Source organism: Lissotriton helveticus, chromosome 1_1 (assembly GCF_964261635.1).
Source record: "Lissotriton helveticus chromosome 1_1, aLisHel1.1, whole genome shotgun sequence".
In the NCBI taxonomy this organism is placed as follows: domain Eukaryota; kingdom Metazoa; phylum Chordata; class Amphibia; order Caudata; family Salamandridae; genus Lissotriton; species Lissotriton helveticus.
Window position 1 is genome coordinate 1421704613 of NC_136057.1, and position 20347 is coordinate 1421724959.

Consider the following 20347-nt stretch of genomic DNA (forward strand, 5'->3'; position numbering starts at 1 on the left):
GTGGACGGGTAGGCAGTGTCGGTGCTATCCCCAGTTTTGCTGCTCCCCTCAGCAGCACGTCCTGAAACGTAACTATGTCGTCCATTGGCGGAACTCTCGTAGGCGGAGAGTCCGACAATGTAGGTGAATACCTCCTGTCACTGGAAGAGTCTGTGTACCTTGTATTGCTGGACCGCGACCTTTCTCTACGACGGCGATGTCGTGATCTGGTCGAAGATCTGTGCCCACTGCGAGAGCGGTGTCTCTTCCGGGATCTTGGTCTCCAGGGCGCCGCTGGAAGAGGCGGAGGTTAAGCCGGAATCAAAGGACTCCGCTGTGGAGGAGGAGGTGGAGGAGGAGGAGGAGGAGGAGGAGGAGGCAGAGGAGGAGGCGGTGGAGGTAGTTGAGGAAGAGAGGAGGAGGCCGTGAAGGTGAGTAGGTCCTGGAATAGTCAGAGTCCGGAGACCGAATCACTCTCCTCTTCTTATGAGCAAGCCTCGGGGAGGGTGCTCTGGAAGCCTACTTCCCTGAAGAAGAGAGCCGGAGCCACAGCAACCGGGTACTCTCTCATGTGAAAATGCTAACCACAGAGGATGAACTTCCACTAGACACTGTTCTGGGCGTTGACTTCCGCCGCGACGCCAACCTTCGCCGCGACTGCAACCTTCGCCGCGACGGCGATGGTTTTGACCTTCTCGACGCCTACCTTAGTGTTGACGTTTATGGCGGTGTCACCTCAACAGCGAGCGCTGATGCCTTCGGGACTCCGCACGATGGTGTGTCGACATCGTCTGTTAAGTCCTCGACTTCGTCCGAGGTCTCGACGTCCTTCCCCCCTCGACGCTGAGTGTCGACGTCGCTTCGACCCAGAGCCTTGGGTCGACGGGGAGCATATTGTAGTCCGACCTCTCGACGCCGATGTCGTAGCCATCAACGTCGACCGGGACCGGTGCCGTTTCTGGGCTTTTTCTTGACTAGGGAGGCCCCCAGAGGCGAATGCACGGGCAGGGGACGAAGAAAGAGTCCCTCCATGCCCAGAGTTCCCACCTGCATCCTGATGTCTTCTCTTCTCCAGGCCTTGAAGATGGATCTTCTCCCTGTCACGCAGGGTCCTCCTGGAGAAAGATTGACAAATATCACAGGATTCAGGAACATGTGTTGATGGAAGACAGTATGCATACGCGGTGTGGGTCGGACTTGGCCTTCATCCTACCTAACACTCAGGGCACTTGTCGAATAAAGCTGGCATTTTAACAAAAAAAGAGGTGGTCTAGCAGCTCAGAAATGCAGCAAATGGAAGAGAAAGGCCTCAGACGTCGAATGAAACACTAATTAGATCAAAAAAGCTCCAAAAATTGAAGTAATACCACTGAAGGTAGAGTTCAATGCTCCAGAGTCCTGCTAGCAGGAGCTGGAAAAAAGTACTGAAAGTAACTTGCATTTGGCTGTGCATCATGGGATACCGAGGGTCTCTGGAGGGTTCCTTAAAGGAACGGTATCCCTTTTCCAGACAAATAATGGCAGCCTATAAGGTTTGTATGTCCAACGCTTCCGCTCTATCATGTCAAAGGATTTTTGTGAAGGGGAGTTTCGCTATGTGTGGTGAAACTCTGTAAAATGTGTAAATTTAATGATATTATTTGGCTATCCTTTTCATTTCAGGATGAAGAGCTGGCCAATGTAGCCTTGTTAATGTCAGGCTGCATTATTTGTCTTTCATTTTCTCTTAAGTGTCTATGCAGGACTGCAGAAGAAGACGACTTAAGAGACTATTTTGATTGCTCCGGAGTCCCCGCACATGGATGGGACTATTCACAGATTATGACTATACACAGAGATCCCCTACTACAGAAGGGGGCCAGAACACAACCTTGTCTGACTCCTCTCCTGATTGGGAAGGTTTCAGTGCATTCTCCCTTCTGACCAAACCGTATGCCTGCAGACGCGCCGCTATACAGCCGCCGTAGGAGCGTAATGATTTGTGGGTCAACCTCTACCCTTTCAAGGACCTCCCACAGCCTGTTATGCTTTACTGAATCAAAGGCCACGGTGAGGTCAACAAAGGCCAAGTATAGGCTGCCTTTTTCCACTCTTGTATGCTTGCCTATCAATATTGAAAGATTCAAGGACTGTTTAATAGTACCAAAACCATCACAAAATCCATACTGCAAGTCGGATAATATCTGGGTATCCTCTGCCCAGTCTGAAAGGAGCTCCATTCAGACCCTCCCTAGCACCTTCACCATTGAGTCCAGTAGGGAAATAGGTCTGTAGCACCCCGGATCTTCACGGTTGCCATTTTTGAAGATTGGGATGATTATTGATTGCGACCTGGGTCAATATAGGCCCCCACAAGAGAACATTATGTTTGAACATATCATACGGTACCCCATCGGGCCCAGGGGCTTTCCCACCCACACTTTGCACCAGGGCCCTGGTCACCTCCTCCAGGGTAATTTCTAGATCAATCTGTTCACTGGTGTTTGTGTTGCAAATCATCCGGCTGCCGCCCTGGATTCCCCAGCTCATTATAACGCTTAGAAAAATGGCTAATCCATGTTGCTTCTGTGATTGCTATTTCCACGGAGGGGCCATTGCTTAGAGCTAAAAAAAGGGGTTCTCGGGGCCTTCCAGAATGCAGTGCTATCTTTCTCGCGCTATGTAAAGAATCCCACGCATTTTTTCGGAGTGTTTGTTTCCTTTCTTTTAGTGCCCTTCTATAATCTAATCTACCTTGACAGATATTAAGCAGTGATCTAGTTGTGTGTGCAATACCTTTTTTAAGTTTGCTTATGCCCTAGTGCATTTTTTATTGAACCAGCCGGGAGATTTCGATTTATTACTAATTTGTACAGTTAATACGTTTTTAACCTCCCTGGTGAGGTCTATGAAACAGTACACAATCGCTACGTCCAGGGCAATCTCGCTCAGGCAGATATCCAACGTGGGCTTGCATTTCACTAAGAATTTAACTCACAGGTCTGCATCCACTTTAGACCACTTTAATGAGTATCCATTTACTTTGTTCAATGCTACATTTCCCAGCATAGAGGTGAGTTGTTCAGGGTGCGCGTTAGTGACTTAAGTTTTATGAGAAGGGGAAAATGATCGCTTAAAGCGATGTCGCCCACCTCGAAAGAAAGAACCAGGAGCGGGTGGGAGCGTGAGGTCAGTATGAAATCAATAGTGGTTGCGTATCCTCTCCCATTAAAAGTAGGGGCGAAACCGACTGGTATAGTTAAAGATTCATTGGCAAATGCAAGATCCAGTTTAGTGATAAGGTAATTAAATGTGCCCCCCCCCCCATCTTGGTGTGATTGAAGTGAGTACTGATATCTACTTTGTTAGAAATACCACACAATCTATAATCGGAGTAATTACATAGACGACAATTGAAATCGCCCAACAACAAGGTCATTGTATCTTTACTTTTCCCAGTGCAATTTTTTGTTACCGCCTCTAGAGTGCCCTTTACTACTAAGTTGAGGTCATTTGGGTGGCATTGTTATATAGATTAATCAAAAGCATGCGGTGGGTTGCATTTAAGATTAACTACATGAGAATGGGTTCCCCCCTCATGAAACAAAATCTGACTTAGGGACAGCTTATTTGAGATATAAGTAGAGATGCTGCCTTTTGGCCTTGCTCCCAAAATTATATGTATGCGTTCAATTACCCACGTCTCCTGGAGACATAGGATATCCGTGCTCTCGGTGAGAGCATCCTAGACTGGGTTCTGTATCTTAGTACGCAAGCCTGAGATATTCCAGGACACCACGGTGCTCATAGTAGGATCAGATGTGCACAGAGATTGAATTCCAATCAAGCCGGCTTCATTGGGCGGGCGGGGGGGGGGGGTCCAGATTAAATATCCCTAACATCCCTAACATATCCACATGTTGCTCCTTAGGGAGCAGTGAGGCCCCATGACTTCCTTTCCCACTTATGTATCCCTCTATGCACTCGGCGGTTAAGGTCCTGGATGATTCCTCGTTCCTAGATGGGCCCATATGCGAGGCAGAGTCTGGGTTAGTGATATCTCATAGCTCTCCTCTGCCTTTAATGGTGACTAGAGGTAACACCAGTCAATCTACCATTATCCAGGCTATAGAGGGGATCGAAAGGATTAAATGTTGGGATGCCATATCTATATTGTGCAGTACTACTGGTGTTGTCAAAAACGGGGGTCTACTGGGGAGCGGGGTGGGTGGGTAGAAGAAGTCTAAAGGGACTGCTCCCACCCCCCCATTTACTGACCGGGTGATGCCCGGATATGCCAAGAATACTTCTGACCAAATCTGGGGATCTAAAAGTGATCACTACACAATCCCCTGCCAATGTTTTGGGTGCACGGCCTACCCAAGGGATTCGGCGAGCCATCTTAAATTCTGTAAACAAAGCATTTGTGTGGCCTGTTTGATGGACAGTGCGTGTAGTGCTTTATTTTTCAGGGAAGACCAGTGCCGAAATCTCCATGTTCCAGTGACGGTACATTGGTTAAGACAATGGTGTAAGGTGTGGCCTCTGGTGGGAGATGTAATGACCTCGTCTCTGGTAAGTTACTGTCTCCCAATAGTCCCCCTAGCCAAATTTACCCGGTTTGCCCGAGTTGAGGCACGCACAGGGCAAGACTAATCTCTACTGCCCGGACGGCCATTATATATTCCTATCTTGGAGAACGAAATCATTAATGCTATTAACTTATTACCCAAAGACAAATCGCCCGGACGGTTTTAACCATTCAATTTTTTCTTTACTTTAAAAAACTTTTAGTTATTCTCATTGATTAGTCATTTTCTTACTACTGGTGAGTCTTACTACTGGTGAGTCAAGAGGATCTTTTACTCAGGCTATGTTATCTTTGATTCCTAAGAAAGACAGACCCGTGCCTTTGCAAAAATTATAGGCCCATTTCCCTTATTAACACGGACTGTAAACTCTTCGCTAAAGTACTTGCCCTCCGTATTAATAAGGTAATTCCTAACCTCATCAATATTTACCAATCTGGGTTCATCAAAGGTCGATCAATTACAGATAATTCGAGAACTTCTCAATATTATTCACCTTGCTTCCAAGATGGATTCACCAGTTGCTGCCATTACATTAGATGCTGAGAAAGCATTTGATAGGGTCCATGTCTTCAGTCACTCTATTATTAAATACATTCAACTGTTATACTCTGCCCCCTCTACTTCCATTTGAGTAAATGGCTGTCAATCTAAATACTTTCCACTCCTTAGAGGTACTAGGCAAGGTTGCCCTCTTTCCTCACTTGTATTCATTCTTGCTTTAGAATCCTCCTTAGAGAAACTTAGACTTTCTTAGACGTTAGATGTTCTACACATTATACAGGTCTCCAATTTAAAAGCATTGACATTAAATTCACTGCTTATGCTGATGATATTTTGTTTTATATCTCCAATCCGTCTACTTCCCTGCCTGCTCTTTTCTCTTTATTACAAGAGTATTAGTTAGTTTCTGGCTATAGACTGAACATTGATAAGTCTGAAGTTCTACCTTTAAACAAATTCTGTATTTCTCATATGTTTCACGGCTCTAGTTTTGAATGGAATCCCAAAAGTATCAAATGCTTAGGCATTCTGTATGCTAACACCATCAGGGAAACTATTAAAATTAACTTTGCGGATATACTCAAAAAGCTTTCTGTCCTTATTGATAGCTGGTACCCTCTTTTCTTATCCTGGTGGGGTAGATTGGCCACAATTAAAATGATGCTTTTTCCAATAATCAATTTTTATCTTTCAATGCTCCCGGTTTCCCTCCCGCTCACCTTTTTTTAGCACCATCAATCGCACCCTAACCAATTTTCTGTGAACCAACCGTAAAGCTAGGATTTCACTTTCTCGTCTTCAACAACCCAAAGATATGGGTGGAGTCAACTTTCCCAATCTCAGACGTTATCATTCTGCATTCACCTTGAAACAAATATGGACTTTTTAAACCGAATCTCCTCACACTCCTACAACGGCTTGGAGTTAGTTAGAACAAGCTCAATTCACACGTTTTTCCTTTCTTACAGCTACTTGCTTATCTCAACCCCTGAAGTGTTTTTCCACACCCATCTTTACTCATTCCAAAGCTCTTGCATCTTCTTTGCTTCAAACTCATCTTTCCTCTGCAGATCAGTTCTCTCATACTCCAATATGGTATAATAAATTCTTAAAGATCAACAATAGAGCGTTATTCTGGAAGGAATGGATTGATAAAGGCATTATTACTCTAGTGTTAAAGGATCGATCCCGCAGAGACTTTTCGGACATTCGTTAATCTTTTGGCATTTCCACCACACATGCTCTTCAGTATCCCTTAATGACTGCTTCCTTGACTCATCTCCTTTCCCAGGATTATTCCTCTAATACACCTGACCAGGTATCCCCCTTCCCACTTGATTTTTCTACCCTGCTTAAAAAGCAGCTGTTATTTACAAAATGCTATCCCGTTCTCTGGATGTTAGAACTAAATCTAAATTAGAACGCTTATGGGAGAAAGATTTGGCCCAACATTTCTCATTTCAAACATGGGATTCTATTTGATCAAAAATACACACTTTTTCACGTTCAGCTAGCACTACACAAACTTTATATTTCTTTTATAACAGACTTTTTTTAACTCCTTCTGAACTGCACACATTTAAGTTGTTAGACTCCAAGAAATGCTGGTTTTGCTCTTATGAGAACAGTGATTTCCTTCATATGTTTTTCCATTGCCCTTTGGTTAAGTCCTTTTGGTCTTGTATCTGGTTGAAACTGAATGAAATTTTATCTATGAACTTTTCTTTTGAAATTGTATATGTATTTTTGGGTAGTTCTTCACCTCTCTGGGATGTCCAAAGTAATGCTGGCAAATTTACAGACTTCTTTTTTGCTATTTCCTTTCAGATTACCACCACCAATTGGAAGGACACTTCAAAAATTTCATATCAAGTCTGGTGAAATTTACTATGTCATCCTCATAGGTTCTGTTGGTGACCCACTTGAATTGAAACATGTATTAAATACAAACAGGAAACAAAATACTTTGCGGATGATATATCATGGAGGACACAAAACACCGACCACAATGAAAGGGAAAGGTCAATCTTTAGTATTTAACCTTTTAGGCTTATATTCAAAAGCAATCTTTAAACAAGCTGTCCAAAACACAACAAACACATGTACAGAAACATGTACTGAGGAGTGAGGTCTTCCCCTCACTCCTGGTTACACCAGAGCCCATACATGCCGATATTGCTATCCCACAGATGTTCCTAACATGCACCGACACTCACCATGATGTATGCATTGCGGTTCAGGAACTTTATGAACTTCTCCAAGCACCAGAAGCAGCACTTCAGGCAGCACAGAAGGAACCGTGCAAACTTGTTGTCAGACCCTGGGGCGTGGCATACCAGAAACAAAAAACAAGAGATGAATCAGAAGATCAAGAGCCAATTCCCACACTGCCTGACCCAGAGAATCACACACACACACCTGACCACAACGTCACTCACTAACAGAGTAATCCAGGTGGAAAACGACTCTGTAAGAGGCAAATGTTTGAATGGGGTGCAGAGCATTTGGGTGCAAGACGAAAGATAAGTTTTCTTTCAGTGAAAGGTGTATCTAAGGCTCTAGATACACTTGGTAACTATTTTATTCCCCAACATTACGTCAATACCGCAAGAAAAATAATTCAATCTGCTGGAGAAAATAAAATACCCATCCGTTCTCATCAAAATGGCTTATGCCAAAACTCTAGGTATAGGTGCAATTTGCGCACAAAAATAAGAAATGATTAATGTTATACATTTTTTTTTAATTACTAATTTGTTGAGTCACTAAATTAGTAAAATATAATAATTGTGTCACTGTTCTCCACCAAATTATGATGCTAATTTGGGCACTACAGAACAGAAGATGGTAATTATTTGGCCCGTTATGGGGTTTATAAAATGGTAGTTCTGGATTTTGCAGCAGAACTGGTGTACATCTATTTGGCACTCTCTAATTAAATATTTCTGCAAAACCCTCATTTTCATATGAGACACCCACACCACTGGATTTAAAATTTACAGCAACACTTGTACAGACAGTCTACAGTAATGGATCTATAGGAGGATGCCTCTGCTTCTACCTTTCCACCCTTTAGCACGATTCTCTGGTTATTTTGAGGCCTCATTTGAAGATACCTGCAAATCAGTTTTTAGGTCGAGCCTAGGCAGCATATGTGCTGCTCTACAAGGCATGCTGTAGTCACTATATGAACTTTCAACATGCCCAGCACTTTTGGTTGGTTGTTTGGCCTGCCTTTCAAAATTCCTTTACTTTGGTTGGTCAATAGTGTTCATCTGTCCCACCTTTGGGTGCTTAGTTCCCTCCTAGCAGACATCTCCGATTGATTCTTTTGGTTGGCCAGCTCTGGCCATCTGTTGCCTCCTTGCTTGTACCCCCTCCCTCTCGTCATTGCTGCAGTCTCTCAATCTCCCCAGTGCCGTCCCCACACCACCACCTCATACTTCATTTTCTTTTTTTAAACAGCGCAGCATGCCACGCTTCATCTTAAACACTGGCGGCCATGTGCCTTTCTTTTCTTCGAGCGGCTCGCCAAGCTGTATTTTTTAATATTTCAGTCCCATTCCTCTTTCGTGTGCTTGTGGAGCATTTTCAGAGTGTAATCTCCACAGATAAATTCCTGTCACTCTGTAATAGCGCTCTCCTGACCAGACTCCAGACAAGGGCAGCTTGCAGGTTACAAGAGGGTGTTGCCAGGGGTAAAAGGCTTGCATCGAGATGCCTTAACTTAAAGAAAACATAATTTTCAATGCCAATAGCTCTAGTTTTCACTAATGCAAGACTGGTTGCATTGCAAAAAGCTTGTTACTCAAAAAACAAAAAAAGACAAAAAAGGAGGGTGTCCTAACATTTATCCTTGCTAGTGGTTGAAGTGAGTTAAGTATAGGAACGGTGATCCTGAGAACAATTGGGTGGGACCATTTTTCTGGTTGGACAGTTCGGTTGGTTAATGTGATCACTTCAGATATCTGTAAGACTGAAATCCTGGCTGGTGCCCTGGGGAAATAGTGACTTGTATTTATAGTGCTAAGAGGTCCAAGCATTTGACAGAAACCATAGTGAACGAAGTCATTAACATAAAACGTGCATTAAAAACAGTGCAAGATAGGTTTAATTCCCGCTGTCGCAAAATGTGCAAAAAAGATTTTAAATGTTTTTAGTGCTTTCAAAAGTAATGTTTTTAGTAATGCGCGTTGTGTAGCTAGTGCACATTTTTTAAATTTTTATTTAAAAGTACAGATTCTGTCCAACCTACTACATTGGCTTCCAAGCAGTCTTCAGATTTGCCAGTTAACCAATTGCACACATTTACATTCCTTTCAGGCAGCAAGCAGACTACAGAGAAGCCTTGTTTCATCTTTAGCTGCCTCTTTCTCACTTCACAGTAAAATAGCCTCTTCTTCTCCCTCTTCAACCTGAGGAAACTCAATTGTTCAGGTCTATGGGAACTTTTTTGATCAAACTGATGAAGCTTGGTAACCTCGTTCCCCTGCCCACTTCGCCCTCTGCTCCCCGCCCACAACACACCTCTTTCCATCAAGTTTGTCTCTAATGGAACAGTTTATACCTTTCAGCTGGTGATCTAGATACTCCAGCATGACGCGGATGAGCTGCACTATGGCAAGGATGAGCGAGCCAAAGGCCATTGATCCTGTGTGATATCTGCATTGAGCAAGTGGAAAGAGAACACACATAAGGATACGCTTCACAATGCTCTGCATAGGGAAAGGGGGCGGTGACTCCCCTCCCCCACAGTCTGTAAACAATCGCTCATAAAGTCAGTAGATCTGGAGCTCGCTGCTGACTTTCTGGATTTGCCAAAGCTTACTTTGTGAATGTTTTTTGTATTCAGGCACTCAATGTATGAAAACAAGCATGGTCTAAAAGCCAAAATATGTTTTTTTAGTGGGGTACCAGAATATGCTGAAAGTGAATGGGACTACTTTCTGTGCGCATGTGTACAATGTGCAAGAACAGAATGCAGTCACTAACAGTCAAGTAAGCCAATGGCAAATGTGCCCTGATCCTGTGCCCCATGCTGCAGTGGGTGGAAGCAAACTGTGAATGACACTAAAGCCTAGTGTTTCCACTGCCTGCAAGGGACTGGAACACCACAAAACACACGAGAAACTAATACCTGAGCGCTCGTCCCATGGAAGAGAAGATGGGGAAGGCAGGCATGTCGTCAGCCTTGTTGACAACCCAGTAGTAGGAGGAGAAAGCCCCTGCCAAAGTCACCTGCCCCAGCCCGATGACGAAGTTGACTAGCCACAGAAACATGAAGGCATTGAAGATTTGGAAGAAGATGAGGTACTTGTGGTATTGGCTCTCGCCCCCATAGAAGGCGAAGAGGCAGCGGGCTTCCGGGCAAGCCTTTGTGATGTTTGTGGTGTTGAACGTCTGCAAGAAATCCACATCAAGATAAAACATGTCATTCAGGGTAAAGCAATGAACTAATAAGGAGGTGGGCACAATTTGGTTTTACAAGTGCTCTATTTATGGGAAATACACTGAAGTTGATGATGAAACCTCAATGAAACTTCATAAAAAGAGGAGAAAAAGGGGCCAAACCCCCAGGATGCAAACAGAGAGGCTCTCTGTACCTACAGGCATGAATTAAAGAAGTCATTCGGGGATAGCCTCCTAAGCACAATTCATTACACTGATAGTAGCATGCATTCGTCTCTCTTTCCTGACATCCACTCACCCACCAACTTACAAGAAATAGGAATGTATATACACCTATGAATCTGAAAAAGCATAGGCACGCCCCTTCTCTGAGAGAGTTGGTTCACTCAAGATTATGCATGATGGCAGTCAGCCTTTTCCCTATCTCTGCAGGAGCACGTTAAGTGTCCTCCCTGACAGCACACCTCTGATCCGCCTGGCCGAGCTGGGGGCATCTGCATATGTGCCTAAGTCCCCGAAAGGGGTGTGGCGTATATAATCAAGGGCGTGGCTTAAACATATACATTAAAATAGAGAGCCACTCTACCCACATTTGCACAGAATCACAACTGTAATTGGCACACCTGAACATTGCTCTGTGCATTTTGTAGAGAGGCCGAGGATTGGATGGCCAAGTATTCTGAACACCTTTTTGCCCCCGACAGGCACCGCATTCAACAACAGTCAAACACCTGGATACGACTGAATTCAAATTATGCACCAAACGAAAGTAATTCTGTTGCCTTGAAAAGAATATGTAATGAAACATCCTGGAAAAAGTAAACAGGCATGGGGAATGCAAAGCTTGTGAAGAAGCATCAATGACATGGATGACCTTAACGGTTTCAACACCCATTGTTCAGAAATAGATCTGTGTTTTTGTATACAAACTTAAGGACATGAACACAGAGCCCGAAAGGGACCCGTTTCAATGTCTGTTTTAAATTACTACCGGGACCAAGCCCATTTAAAGCCCTGCCTACAGGTCTTTTAGTCTTATTAATTCAATGTAGCAAAACAAGACTACAGCACGCTGAATGCATTAGGTTATCACATTAAAGTCGAAAACTCGAAAGTGTCCACAATGACATGAAGGGACGTGGTCATCATATAAAATGGTGGCTAGCTTAGGGAAAGACTGGTGCAGGTATTTCTCCCTCTAGGGTTCCATGGATTGCCGCAGAGTTGACTACACCATAAAAATGTGGGGACCCAACACCAATAAATGCAATGGAGCCTGGGCTGAAGAGGCGGCAACTTGATTCTATGAGCAAACCATGAGGGAGGACCCTAGTAATCACCCAACAGGTCAGGCACACATGGCGGGGCTGCTGGTCTTACCTCTCCCGCAAGGCGCAGTCGCAAGACCAGTCGCACCTTAAACAACTCTGTGCCAGGTTCTATTCCCAAACTCTATTCCCACACTGCTTTTAAGATTCTTGTGCAAGGAGACAAAAGGAAGAATAAACAATATCCAATATTTCCAAACAAAAGAGAGCACCCCTCATTAACAAAAGCCCCTGTAAATTAAGGACAGAAAGGTTGCTTTGTGGGAGCTTAGTAACCTGAGGACTTCAAAACAACGTGGTTTCAATTGGACATCCTACGCCAAAACCATGCCCATCACAACTGACTACAGCAGCAATATCTTGGCCACATGCCCAGAAGGATCCCTAGTTGGCTTCACTCCCCTTTTAATCCGCAGGGTCAGAATTGACGCAAATATCCTCTTACCTCTGGGTCACATCGTGCTCTGGAATATTCGCAGGAAGACTCATTGAAGACCTTGTAAACCGCCTCCTGCGACGTGGACAGGAAGCTTGAAGAAGGTTAAGGCAATACTTCATCCATACACAGTGCACTACTTTAAGGGAGTCCACCTTCCATACTTGTGCAGATATTGAGTAAATTCAACCTTAATCTCCCCAAGCAGTATTTCAATTGACTGACCAACACAAGTGGGATCTAGCTTTCGGTTCTGGATAACAAACCTAAGTTAGCCTAATATTGGCAACTGCCCAGCACCTAAACAGGTAGTAAAAGCATGGAGGCAGAAAAACACAGACACTGGGACAATACCATAGACACTAGGGTAGGGAGACCACCCTTTGAAGACAGACAAACACCAGGCAGTGATACTGCACTAGGGCACACACTGACACTCTGGGCAGAAGGTAATTACTTTTGGTAATACTCATTCAAGTGGATACTGCTCCTACAGATTTCTCACCTTGTGAATTTCTCCAGGTATCACACTGAAACAGGAAAATCTCATGATGGCTGCTGCGTGCTCGAAGATGGCACCATATGCTTCTGCTGTGACTCCATTCACTTCGGGACATGATGACAAAGAGCTGCTTAAAGCGACCGCCCCTGGACGCAGACGTCTGATTAGTTATTATTTACATCTGCACACTTAGATGCAGAGCATTGCTGACTGAATCAATTTCAACTGGTAATGTGCAAAACTTGTAAATGTATTAACTTCTGGAAGTCCATTCCCAGGAACAGGGAGTAGGGTGATTAATCTGCAGTTAGATACACTGCCCAACAGAAAATCTGGAACACGCAGATGCTGTAGTTGTGGCCTTCACCCTGGTGGAATGGGTTTGAAGGCCCTCTAGAGGATCCTGTTTGCCCTATGTTTCAAGCTATGCCATGCCCTGGCCAATCTATCAAGATCTGTTTCACGATTGCCCTTTCCTTTCTTCGCACTTGTGATCCCAACAAACCACTGACGATCCACACAGTACTCCTTCGTCCGATCAAAGTAGAAGCGAAGGGCACAATGTGTTTCCTCTACACCTCCTAAATGGATGTGGTGGAGAAAAGAACACAGGGTGCATAAGGAACTACCCACATGTAAAAGTGATATCACTTTCAGAAGAAAGGATGTAGGAGCCTGAAGTACCAGCTTGTCAGGAAGGAAGTATACAGCAGCAACCTGCAGTTCATCAACATGACATGCAGGAGTCATTGTAATTAGAAACAGTTTGAAGGTCAAGAGAAAAAACTATAAAGAGGCTCGAAGACAGCACACATTAAAAAACGTTGAGACCAAATTAAGGTCAGATCACGGAATAATGAATTAAGCAGGGGGGATTATATGTCAAAGTTGTTTTAATGAAAAGCATCACAACAGTTTATTAGACTAATGAGGGATAAGCAGGCATGTGAAGAAAGGTCAACATGGTTGATAAAAGAGCCCACAGAAAAGCCTTTACATGCCAAAGTTAATATGAAGAAAAGGACATCTGACAATCTCGCGGGTAGAGAATCGACATGTTTTCATCCACATCAGGAGAAAAATTCAAATCAACGACCTGAGTAAATTAACTTGTTGGACGGCAGGTAGACAGATGCAAACTCCAATACTTCAAAAAAGAAGATCGATATGGCTCAATTGGTTCAGGTCAACCTGCACTCATGAAGGTGTAGATTGTGGCTATGCAGAAGGACACCCTGCAATGCTGCTTAGACAGTAAATCCTGCAGATAAGGTAGGCAAAGTGAAGAGTAGTTTTCAGTCAGCATTTTGGAGTAACAGAAGACCTACTAAGCGCACTCGGGGTCTACCAGAATCAGTTGTACTAGACCCGTCTGACCTTCTTTGGGAGTCACAGGATGAGAGGTAGAGGTGAAAATGGAGTCCATGAGGATGAAGACCCAGTGAAGGCAGAATGTGTCTTTCCCGTTATCCCTTCCCTAGAGTACAGAAGTCTTGGCACTAACTGTTTTCGGAGGTAGTGAACAAGTCTACCAAGGGTGTGCCCTACTGGGCAAAGCTACCCCATACCATCTCCATGGCAGATGTCACTCGTGGTCAGCAAATTGAAGCCTGCCAATTTAGTCTGCCCTGATGAGGGATGCCGCCACCAGAAGATTAACTGTCAGGGAAATCACTTCAAGTGCCAAACATTGCCAGTGTTTCAGAGCCTCCAAACAGAGTACATAAGATCACACCCTGCCCCGCTTACTGCAGTACCACATGACGTTTGTGTTGTTCGATAGTACCTGGATTGACCCGCCCTTGATGGAAAGCAGAAAAGCCTTTAGGGCAAGCTGAATGGCATGCAGCGTAGAAGATTTATTTGATGATGCTGCCCCATTGGAGACTAAACACCACTGATCCCCACTTCATCCAGATCACCCTCCAAGTCTGGAGACTGCATATCCATCCCCACTGAGCTTTGGAGGGGGAAAGGAACACAACCTGACACATCTAATTAGTGTCCAATATCCACCACTAACGTTAGCGAGCTTCCTCGTCGACTCATCGATTCTGTCTGAACAATATCCCCAGTGCTGGGCCCACTGCAGCTACCTAATCTATTGAAAGGTTACCTTGTGTCAACAGTCCTGAGGTACCAGTATAATGTGTAATACTAGAAGACCAAGAAGCCTCGAAACCATCAAGGCTGGAACAGTAGGCCTTTGCTGAAACATCAGGATCATAGTCTGTGGCTCATTGAGGGGACAGGAAAGCTTTCAGGGCAGTCCTGCCCATACAAGCAAAATCATATAAACAGACTTAAAATGGGATTTTATTTTAATGGGAAACCCCCAAGTGAACAGTAGCAACACTCATCTGCAGGTGGTGCTAGACCAGCCAAAGCAAGCCCTCTTTCAACAACCAGTCATTGGGGTATGGGGAAACGTGCATTACAAACCTGCAAAGATGGTAACACAACCGCTGGCATGACCTTTGTAAACCCAGAGGGACTGATGTAAGGCTTAGAAGCAAGAAGGACAAATTAAAAGCGTCTGACCCGACCAAAACGTAGTTCTTCCTGTGGGACTGTAGAATTAGCAAATGAAAATATGAGGCCTGAGAAAGGAAGTGGTAATAAGGTGTAAGTGCTGGGCTCAGCAGCGGTAGTAGTAGATCAGTTGAGCATCAGCTGCTGAGTGGTAGTTTGTCAGCCTCTGCCACATGGGGATCTCACCTGTTTGCGCACCTTAGAGCCATCTGGGAATCAAGGTTAGGCATTTTCAGAAAATCCCAGGCTGCTCCTGTTGAGCTGGTTTGCTGCTGCTAGTGTTGGGCTCTAAAGAAGTGTTGGCTAAGCCTGTGTGGAGGTGTAAAGAAGCAAGTACAATTTGTGTGCAAGGCAGGGGGTGTGCTTGACTATCCCTAGCAAATTTAACAAGAAAAAATTTGCTATGACTCGTATATCAACATAGTGTTTTTTCCCTTTACATTAACCAGTGTTGCACAGCAGCTAAAATTGCACAATGGGCAGCGCGAGGAGGAGTGTGTGTGTGTGGGGGGGTGAATCAACACGAGGGAGCCCAGGCGTGGGTAGAGGGGGAGAAGCAACAACGGACAGCAGGAGGTGGGGAGACCGTGCAGTGCCATGGACTCTTATACATCGCATGGCAAAAAGTTACAACAGCCACAAAAAAAGCATCTAGCGACAGAGCAATCCTGCCAGGAAGCTGGCCCATGCTCCACAGCTGGGATAGAGGTTCCAGGAAAAATGCAGGAGGCGTGACCAGCAAGAAGCAAGAGTGACATGGGAGCCATCCAATGGTAAGTAAGTAATGGGTGGGCTTTGAGCCAGTTTTTATGCTTTTTGTTCTATTTTAGTTTTTTTTAAACAATAGCTTTTGTTGACTGATTGTGTGCTGTGGTGGAGCCTACAAAAGTTCTAGACAACAAACCAAATGTGACAACTACAAAATACCCGTTTTTTGTAAAGAGATGTAAATAAAATGCACCAACTGAAGGACATTAGTTTAATTAAAAACAGTCCTGGGGAATGCACTAGGGTGGTGAGGCCTATTGACTTGCTCTTGTGGCGTCACAACCAAAACACTTTTAGACTGCTACGGAAGCCTCACTGCAGCTGAGAAACAAAACAAGATGAATCAGAAGTCAAAACAGTGCAGAACACTGCAACTCTTCGAATTTACAATTTTACACCGTTTTCTATTCTCGTCAATCACTCTACAGCAGTGACCTGATCTCCCAAAAAGCTTATTACCACACTGGCTGTATGCGTACGCCCACCTTTCAGCTCAATGTGAAGGATACACAGCTGTGATGGCCCAATAAGCGATGCAGAGACAAACCAGCAGGAACGTGATCAGTGGAAAGAACAGGGAGGACATGATGTAGCCAATGGCCCTATGAAGAAAAACAACGTTCAAGCCTCAATTAAGAAGTCACTCAACAGAGCCCCCACCATATCAAACAACCCCAAGGCCCTCCACACAAACCCGCCTGCACCCAATCTACTCCTCCAAAACAAACATCTTGCCCCACATCCTTGTCCTTTCTTAGAGGTTAGTTTCTGGTCATGGATTTTTTTTCTTTGTGGTTCTCCATCTGCTGACAATCTGGAGAAGGGACTTATTTAGGAGCCTTCTGGACTGACACAGTCGAATCATTTGAACCATGTTTAGAGTCAACAGCCACAATTTTCAAATGAACAATTCTCAGTTTGGAAAAAAACAAGGTTTGATTCTGAGCATGTCAATGTATAAAAGTTACTGCAAACCCCGTGCCCTATTCACCCTCTCAAAAGAGACCCGTTTATTCACCTAATCCAAAAGGTTAACCTCATCTTGCCCATACAAAAAAGTTGTTGCCAATCTGCCTCTCTTAAAGGGATCCACACCTTATCAACCACACCCTAAGAGATTTGAACTTCATTCAAAGAAGGCTGTACCACAACTCCCCCCTAATCCGCATCACCCAAACTTTCTGTAAGCAATGCAACTCTCCTTAATACATGCAACTTATCAACTCTCTAAAAGATGCCTGCACACCACTGGCAAAACAGTCTCCATCCCAATGAGCCTGAACCCCACACAGCCCAACCCCTCCCAACCACATATCCTCTTACCCACAGCAAAAGAACCTCCAACCATCCTAACATACAGTAGGGGAGCACAGTCAGAGGATGAAATGGATGAGTGATGGTATTTAGAAGAAATCTTTGCCTTCTAGTGTCAGGACATTCTCAGCCAGCCCTCCAACTCCTTTATAGCCCTACAAACCAAAGTACTTACCTGCTCGCCTCCTTGATCAACGCTATAGCAAGGAGGATGCGCTTACGGAGGAAAATTAGCAGCAGGATAATAATCACTTCCAAGATGCACAGGATAATGACTGCAAAACAAGAAAAGGTCTAAGACACTGCACTCATGAAGCCCTTGACAACATTTCTCATGATATTAGGAGAGTGGAGGAACATAAGGCCTGCTTAAAAGGGAAAGCATCATTGCCCAAGGGAACATAGTAGAAATGCTGAAAATAGGTGATGTGCATAAAACGTCACACCACTAACTGTAGGGTAATGAACAATTAGAACTGAGCAAGCAAAGAGCAGCAGGGCAGCAGATAACAGGCATTGTGCATGCTAAGGCCCACAAATAACCACAGAGTCACAAGAGAAGCAAAGAACCAGGAGAGACCTAGAGACTCTGAGATGAGCCTGGATCTGCGAAAAGGCACTTCATAGAGCCGGTGAGGCAGTGTCCAGGAACCAGTACCGGAGAGATGGGGAGAACTGGATTAGAGAACAGGTGCTTTGCCATGTCTACCATTTCCAATGGCAAAATACAGGTACTGTACACACAGAAAACAACGAACTGGAGTCAAGATTAGAGCAGAAGCCAAGCACATGAAGACCTCCAGACAGCCACAGAGACTTGGGGAAGCCAAAACAGGTGCAGCGCTCAGGGAAAGGGATCATACCCCACACAAAAGGGAGGGGAGTGAAGAACAGGTGCTAGCCTCAAGGCAAGCCACAGAGACATAACAGCTCACTAAAAACCACCCTGTACAGAAGGTTCACAAAGTCCAGGGACACAGACCAAGCAACACCAGAGAGCACCAGAGATCAACTGGAGCACCACAGGGAAACTAGAGAGGGGCTAAGAACAGGAACTTTGCACATAGAGAGCAACGTGGGCACAGGGGAGGAGCTGGGAACAGGGGTTCTGCAAAGAGGCACAACATCAGATATGAGCAGAAATCCAGGGGGCAGACAAAAGGTATGGAGCTGAAGCACAAGTATTTCACATAAGACACTCCTCAGTGCTTGGCTAATTGCGGTCCATCCCACTGCCATGGTTCCACACAGAACTGTCCCACTCACTGAATGCCAGCCAGGTCTGCCGGATGTGGAGATACACACGCAGGTCTGTCTGCAAGCCCAGCTCCTTCAGGCTGACATCAGAACCTTGATCGCCTTTCAGGCGGACGTATTCCATGGAGCAGTGGAATATTCCTAGAGGCGGAAAGGAAACCAAGAAAGTTACCTTAAACCATTTACTTTTCAGGAGCCACTTTTCCTCCTATATATAGTAACAATGGAAAAAATACAAAACTCAAAAATGGAAAACTGAAATACCTTAATTTTTTTTTAATACTTCATATTGAAACAATGGTATGTCTTTTCATTTACCATTATTGCCCATCTTTAAATCAAAGTTTAGTATTCAGCTTCAGTTAAGCAGATCACCTTAGGGTCAGGACACCTCAACATTAGGGTTAGGGTCAACTCTAGAACTAGACAAAGGGATATTACTGGACGTAAGGGTTTAGAGTCTGGGCCTGTCCTGGACTGACCCCCCTCCTATTGGGAGGGAGTGGGCGAGGAGCTTTCCAGGGTTCTTGGGCACCGGTTTGAACTTACCCCCCCCCGGGTGGCCCTCCTGCGCTTATTGGAGGTTGGTGAATGGAGGATGGAATAGATCTGCATTGGGGTGGCAAAGATGGTGGCCAAACAGGACATTGCATCCCCGGAACACCCGTCGCTGGTGGAGAAGAGAAGGGGTGAAGACTGGTATGCCCAGCAGCCACAGCCGATTTATGAGGCATGGGGCTGCCCACGGAAACATGAAAAGATCTGGGGCAAGTGGAGGGAGTACCACGGGCTAGATGTTGCGAATTCATAGATTTATATTTTAACCTAATGTGTATGAAGTGTACATGTGGAACTAGTTATTGCGTGTCACTAATGTAGCTTAAACTAAAAATTAATACTAATTGGTCAACAAGAAAATCAAAAACAGGGTTTTAGAGTGTACATTAGACTTCAATTTAGCAATGGTTCATAATAATTTTTTTTATTGTATCTACTTTGGAATTACATTTTCAGGGTTGCCTTCATAAGCACTGCAATCGTGTTTTTAGTTATTCAGATTTGGATTTTATGTTACCAATAATTTTTGGGATTACAGTTTTGGTATTATTACCTTCAGGTTCTACTCTCTGATCTGGCTCTTGTAAGAACTGGAAAGCTATCTTTTCTTAACTGTGTCAAGCTCCCATCTCGTTGGCTACAGCTCTCTCATAGTAAAATGTGAAGTGCAGGTGCCTAGATCAGGCAATACGGCTTTTTTGAGAACTCAACAGGCTGAGCACCCACTACTCAATGGGCAGCAAACCAGCAGATCATAGGTGCCAACCACGGTAAGGCAGCAAAAGGAGTTAAAACAGACTACTACAATAAACTTGGTCTATCTTGATGGACAGGTCAAAGGGCTACATCATGGTTAGATTGCTTAAGTGTAAAAATATGAAATTAACAGGAAAAAGGTGCAGTTTTGCCTTTAAGTTTAGAGGACATGAGTGGCACATCAGATTGTAGCACTACATCAATTTTAAAGCATTTGTTTGCTCCTGGTTGTCACTGGTCTATTGCAGACTGAAACCAAACATAGCGTATCCATGATGTATGCATGCAGTATTGCAACATCCTTCAAAATATACTAAATTATAATGTAGTCAGAAACTACTTACCTGTAACAATCATTTGGTAGCTTTCATTCTTATAGTTTGACATTATATGCATTACTCCACCATCTTGCGGTTAGATACAGATGTATTTCTAC

General features: G+C 44.4%; 1 protein-coding gene across 2 annotated transcripts in view; it reads right to left on the reverse strand.

The window, feature by feature from the left end:
- Window positions 1-20347, reverse strand: part of SLC44A2 (solute carrier family 44 member 2 (CTL2 blood group)) — a 341764-nt gene that overhangs the window by 64634 nt on the left and 256783 nt on the right. For both annotated transcript variants that reach the window (XM_078685295.1, XM_078685294.1), the window contains exons 11-17: window positions 18607-18738; window positions 17516-17615; window positions 16536-16628; window positions 12234-12318; window positions 10189-10451; window positions 9619-9713; window positions 7268-7371 (exon numbers count right to left, since the gene is read on the reverse strand). In XM_078685295.1, coding sequence (XP_078541421.1) covers window positions 7268-7371; window positions 9619-9713; window positions 10189-10451; window positions 12234-12318; window positions 16536-16628; window positions 17516-17615; window positions 18607-18738 — 872 coding nt within the window. The remainder of the gene's footprint in view (window positions 1-7267; window positions 7372-9618; window positions 9714-10188; window positions 10452-12233; window positions 12319-16535; window positions 16629-17515; window positions 17616-18606; window positions 18739-20347) is intronic.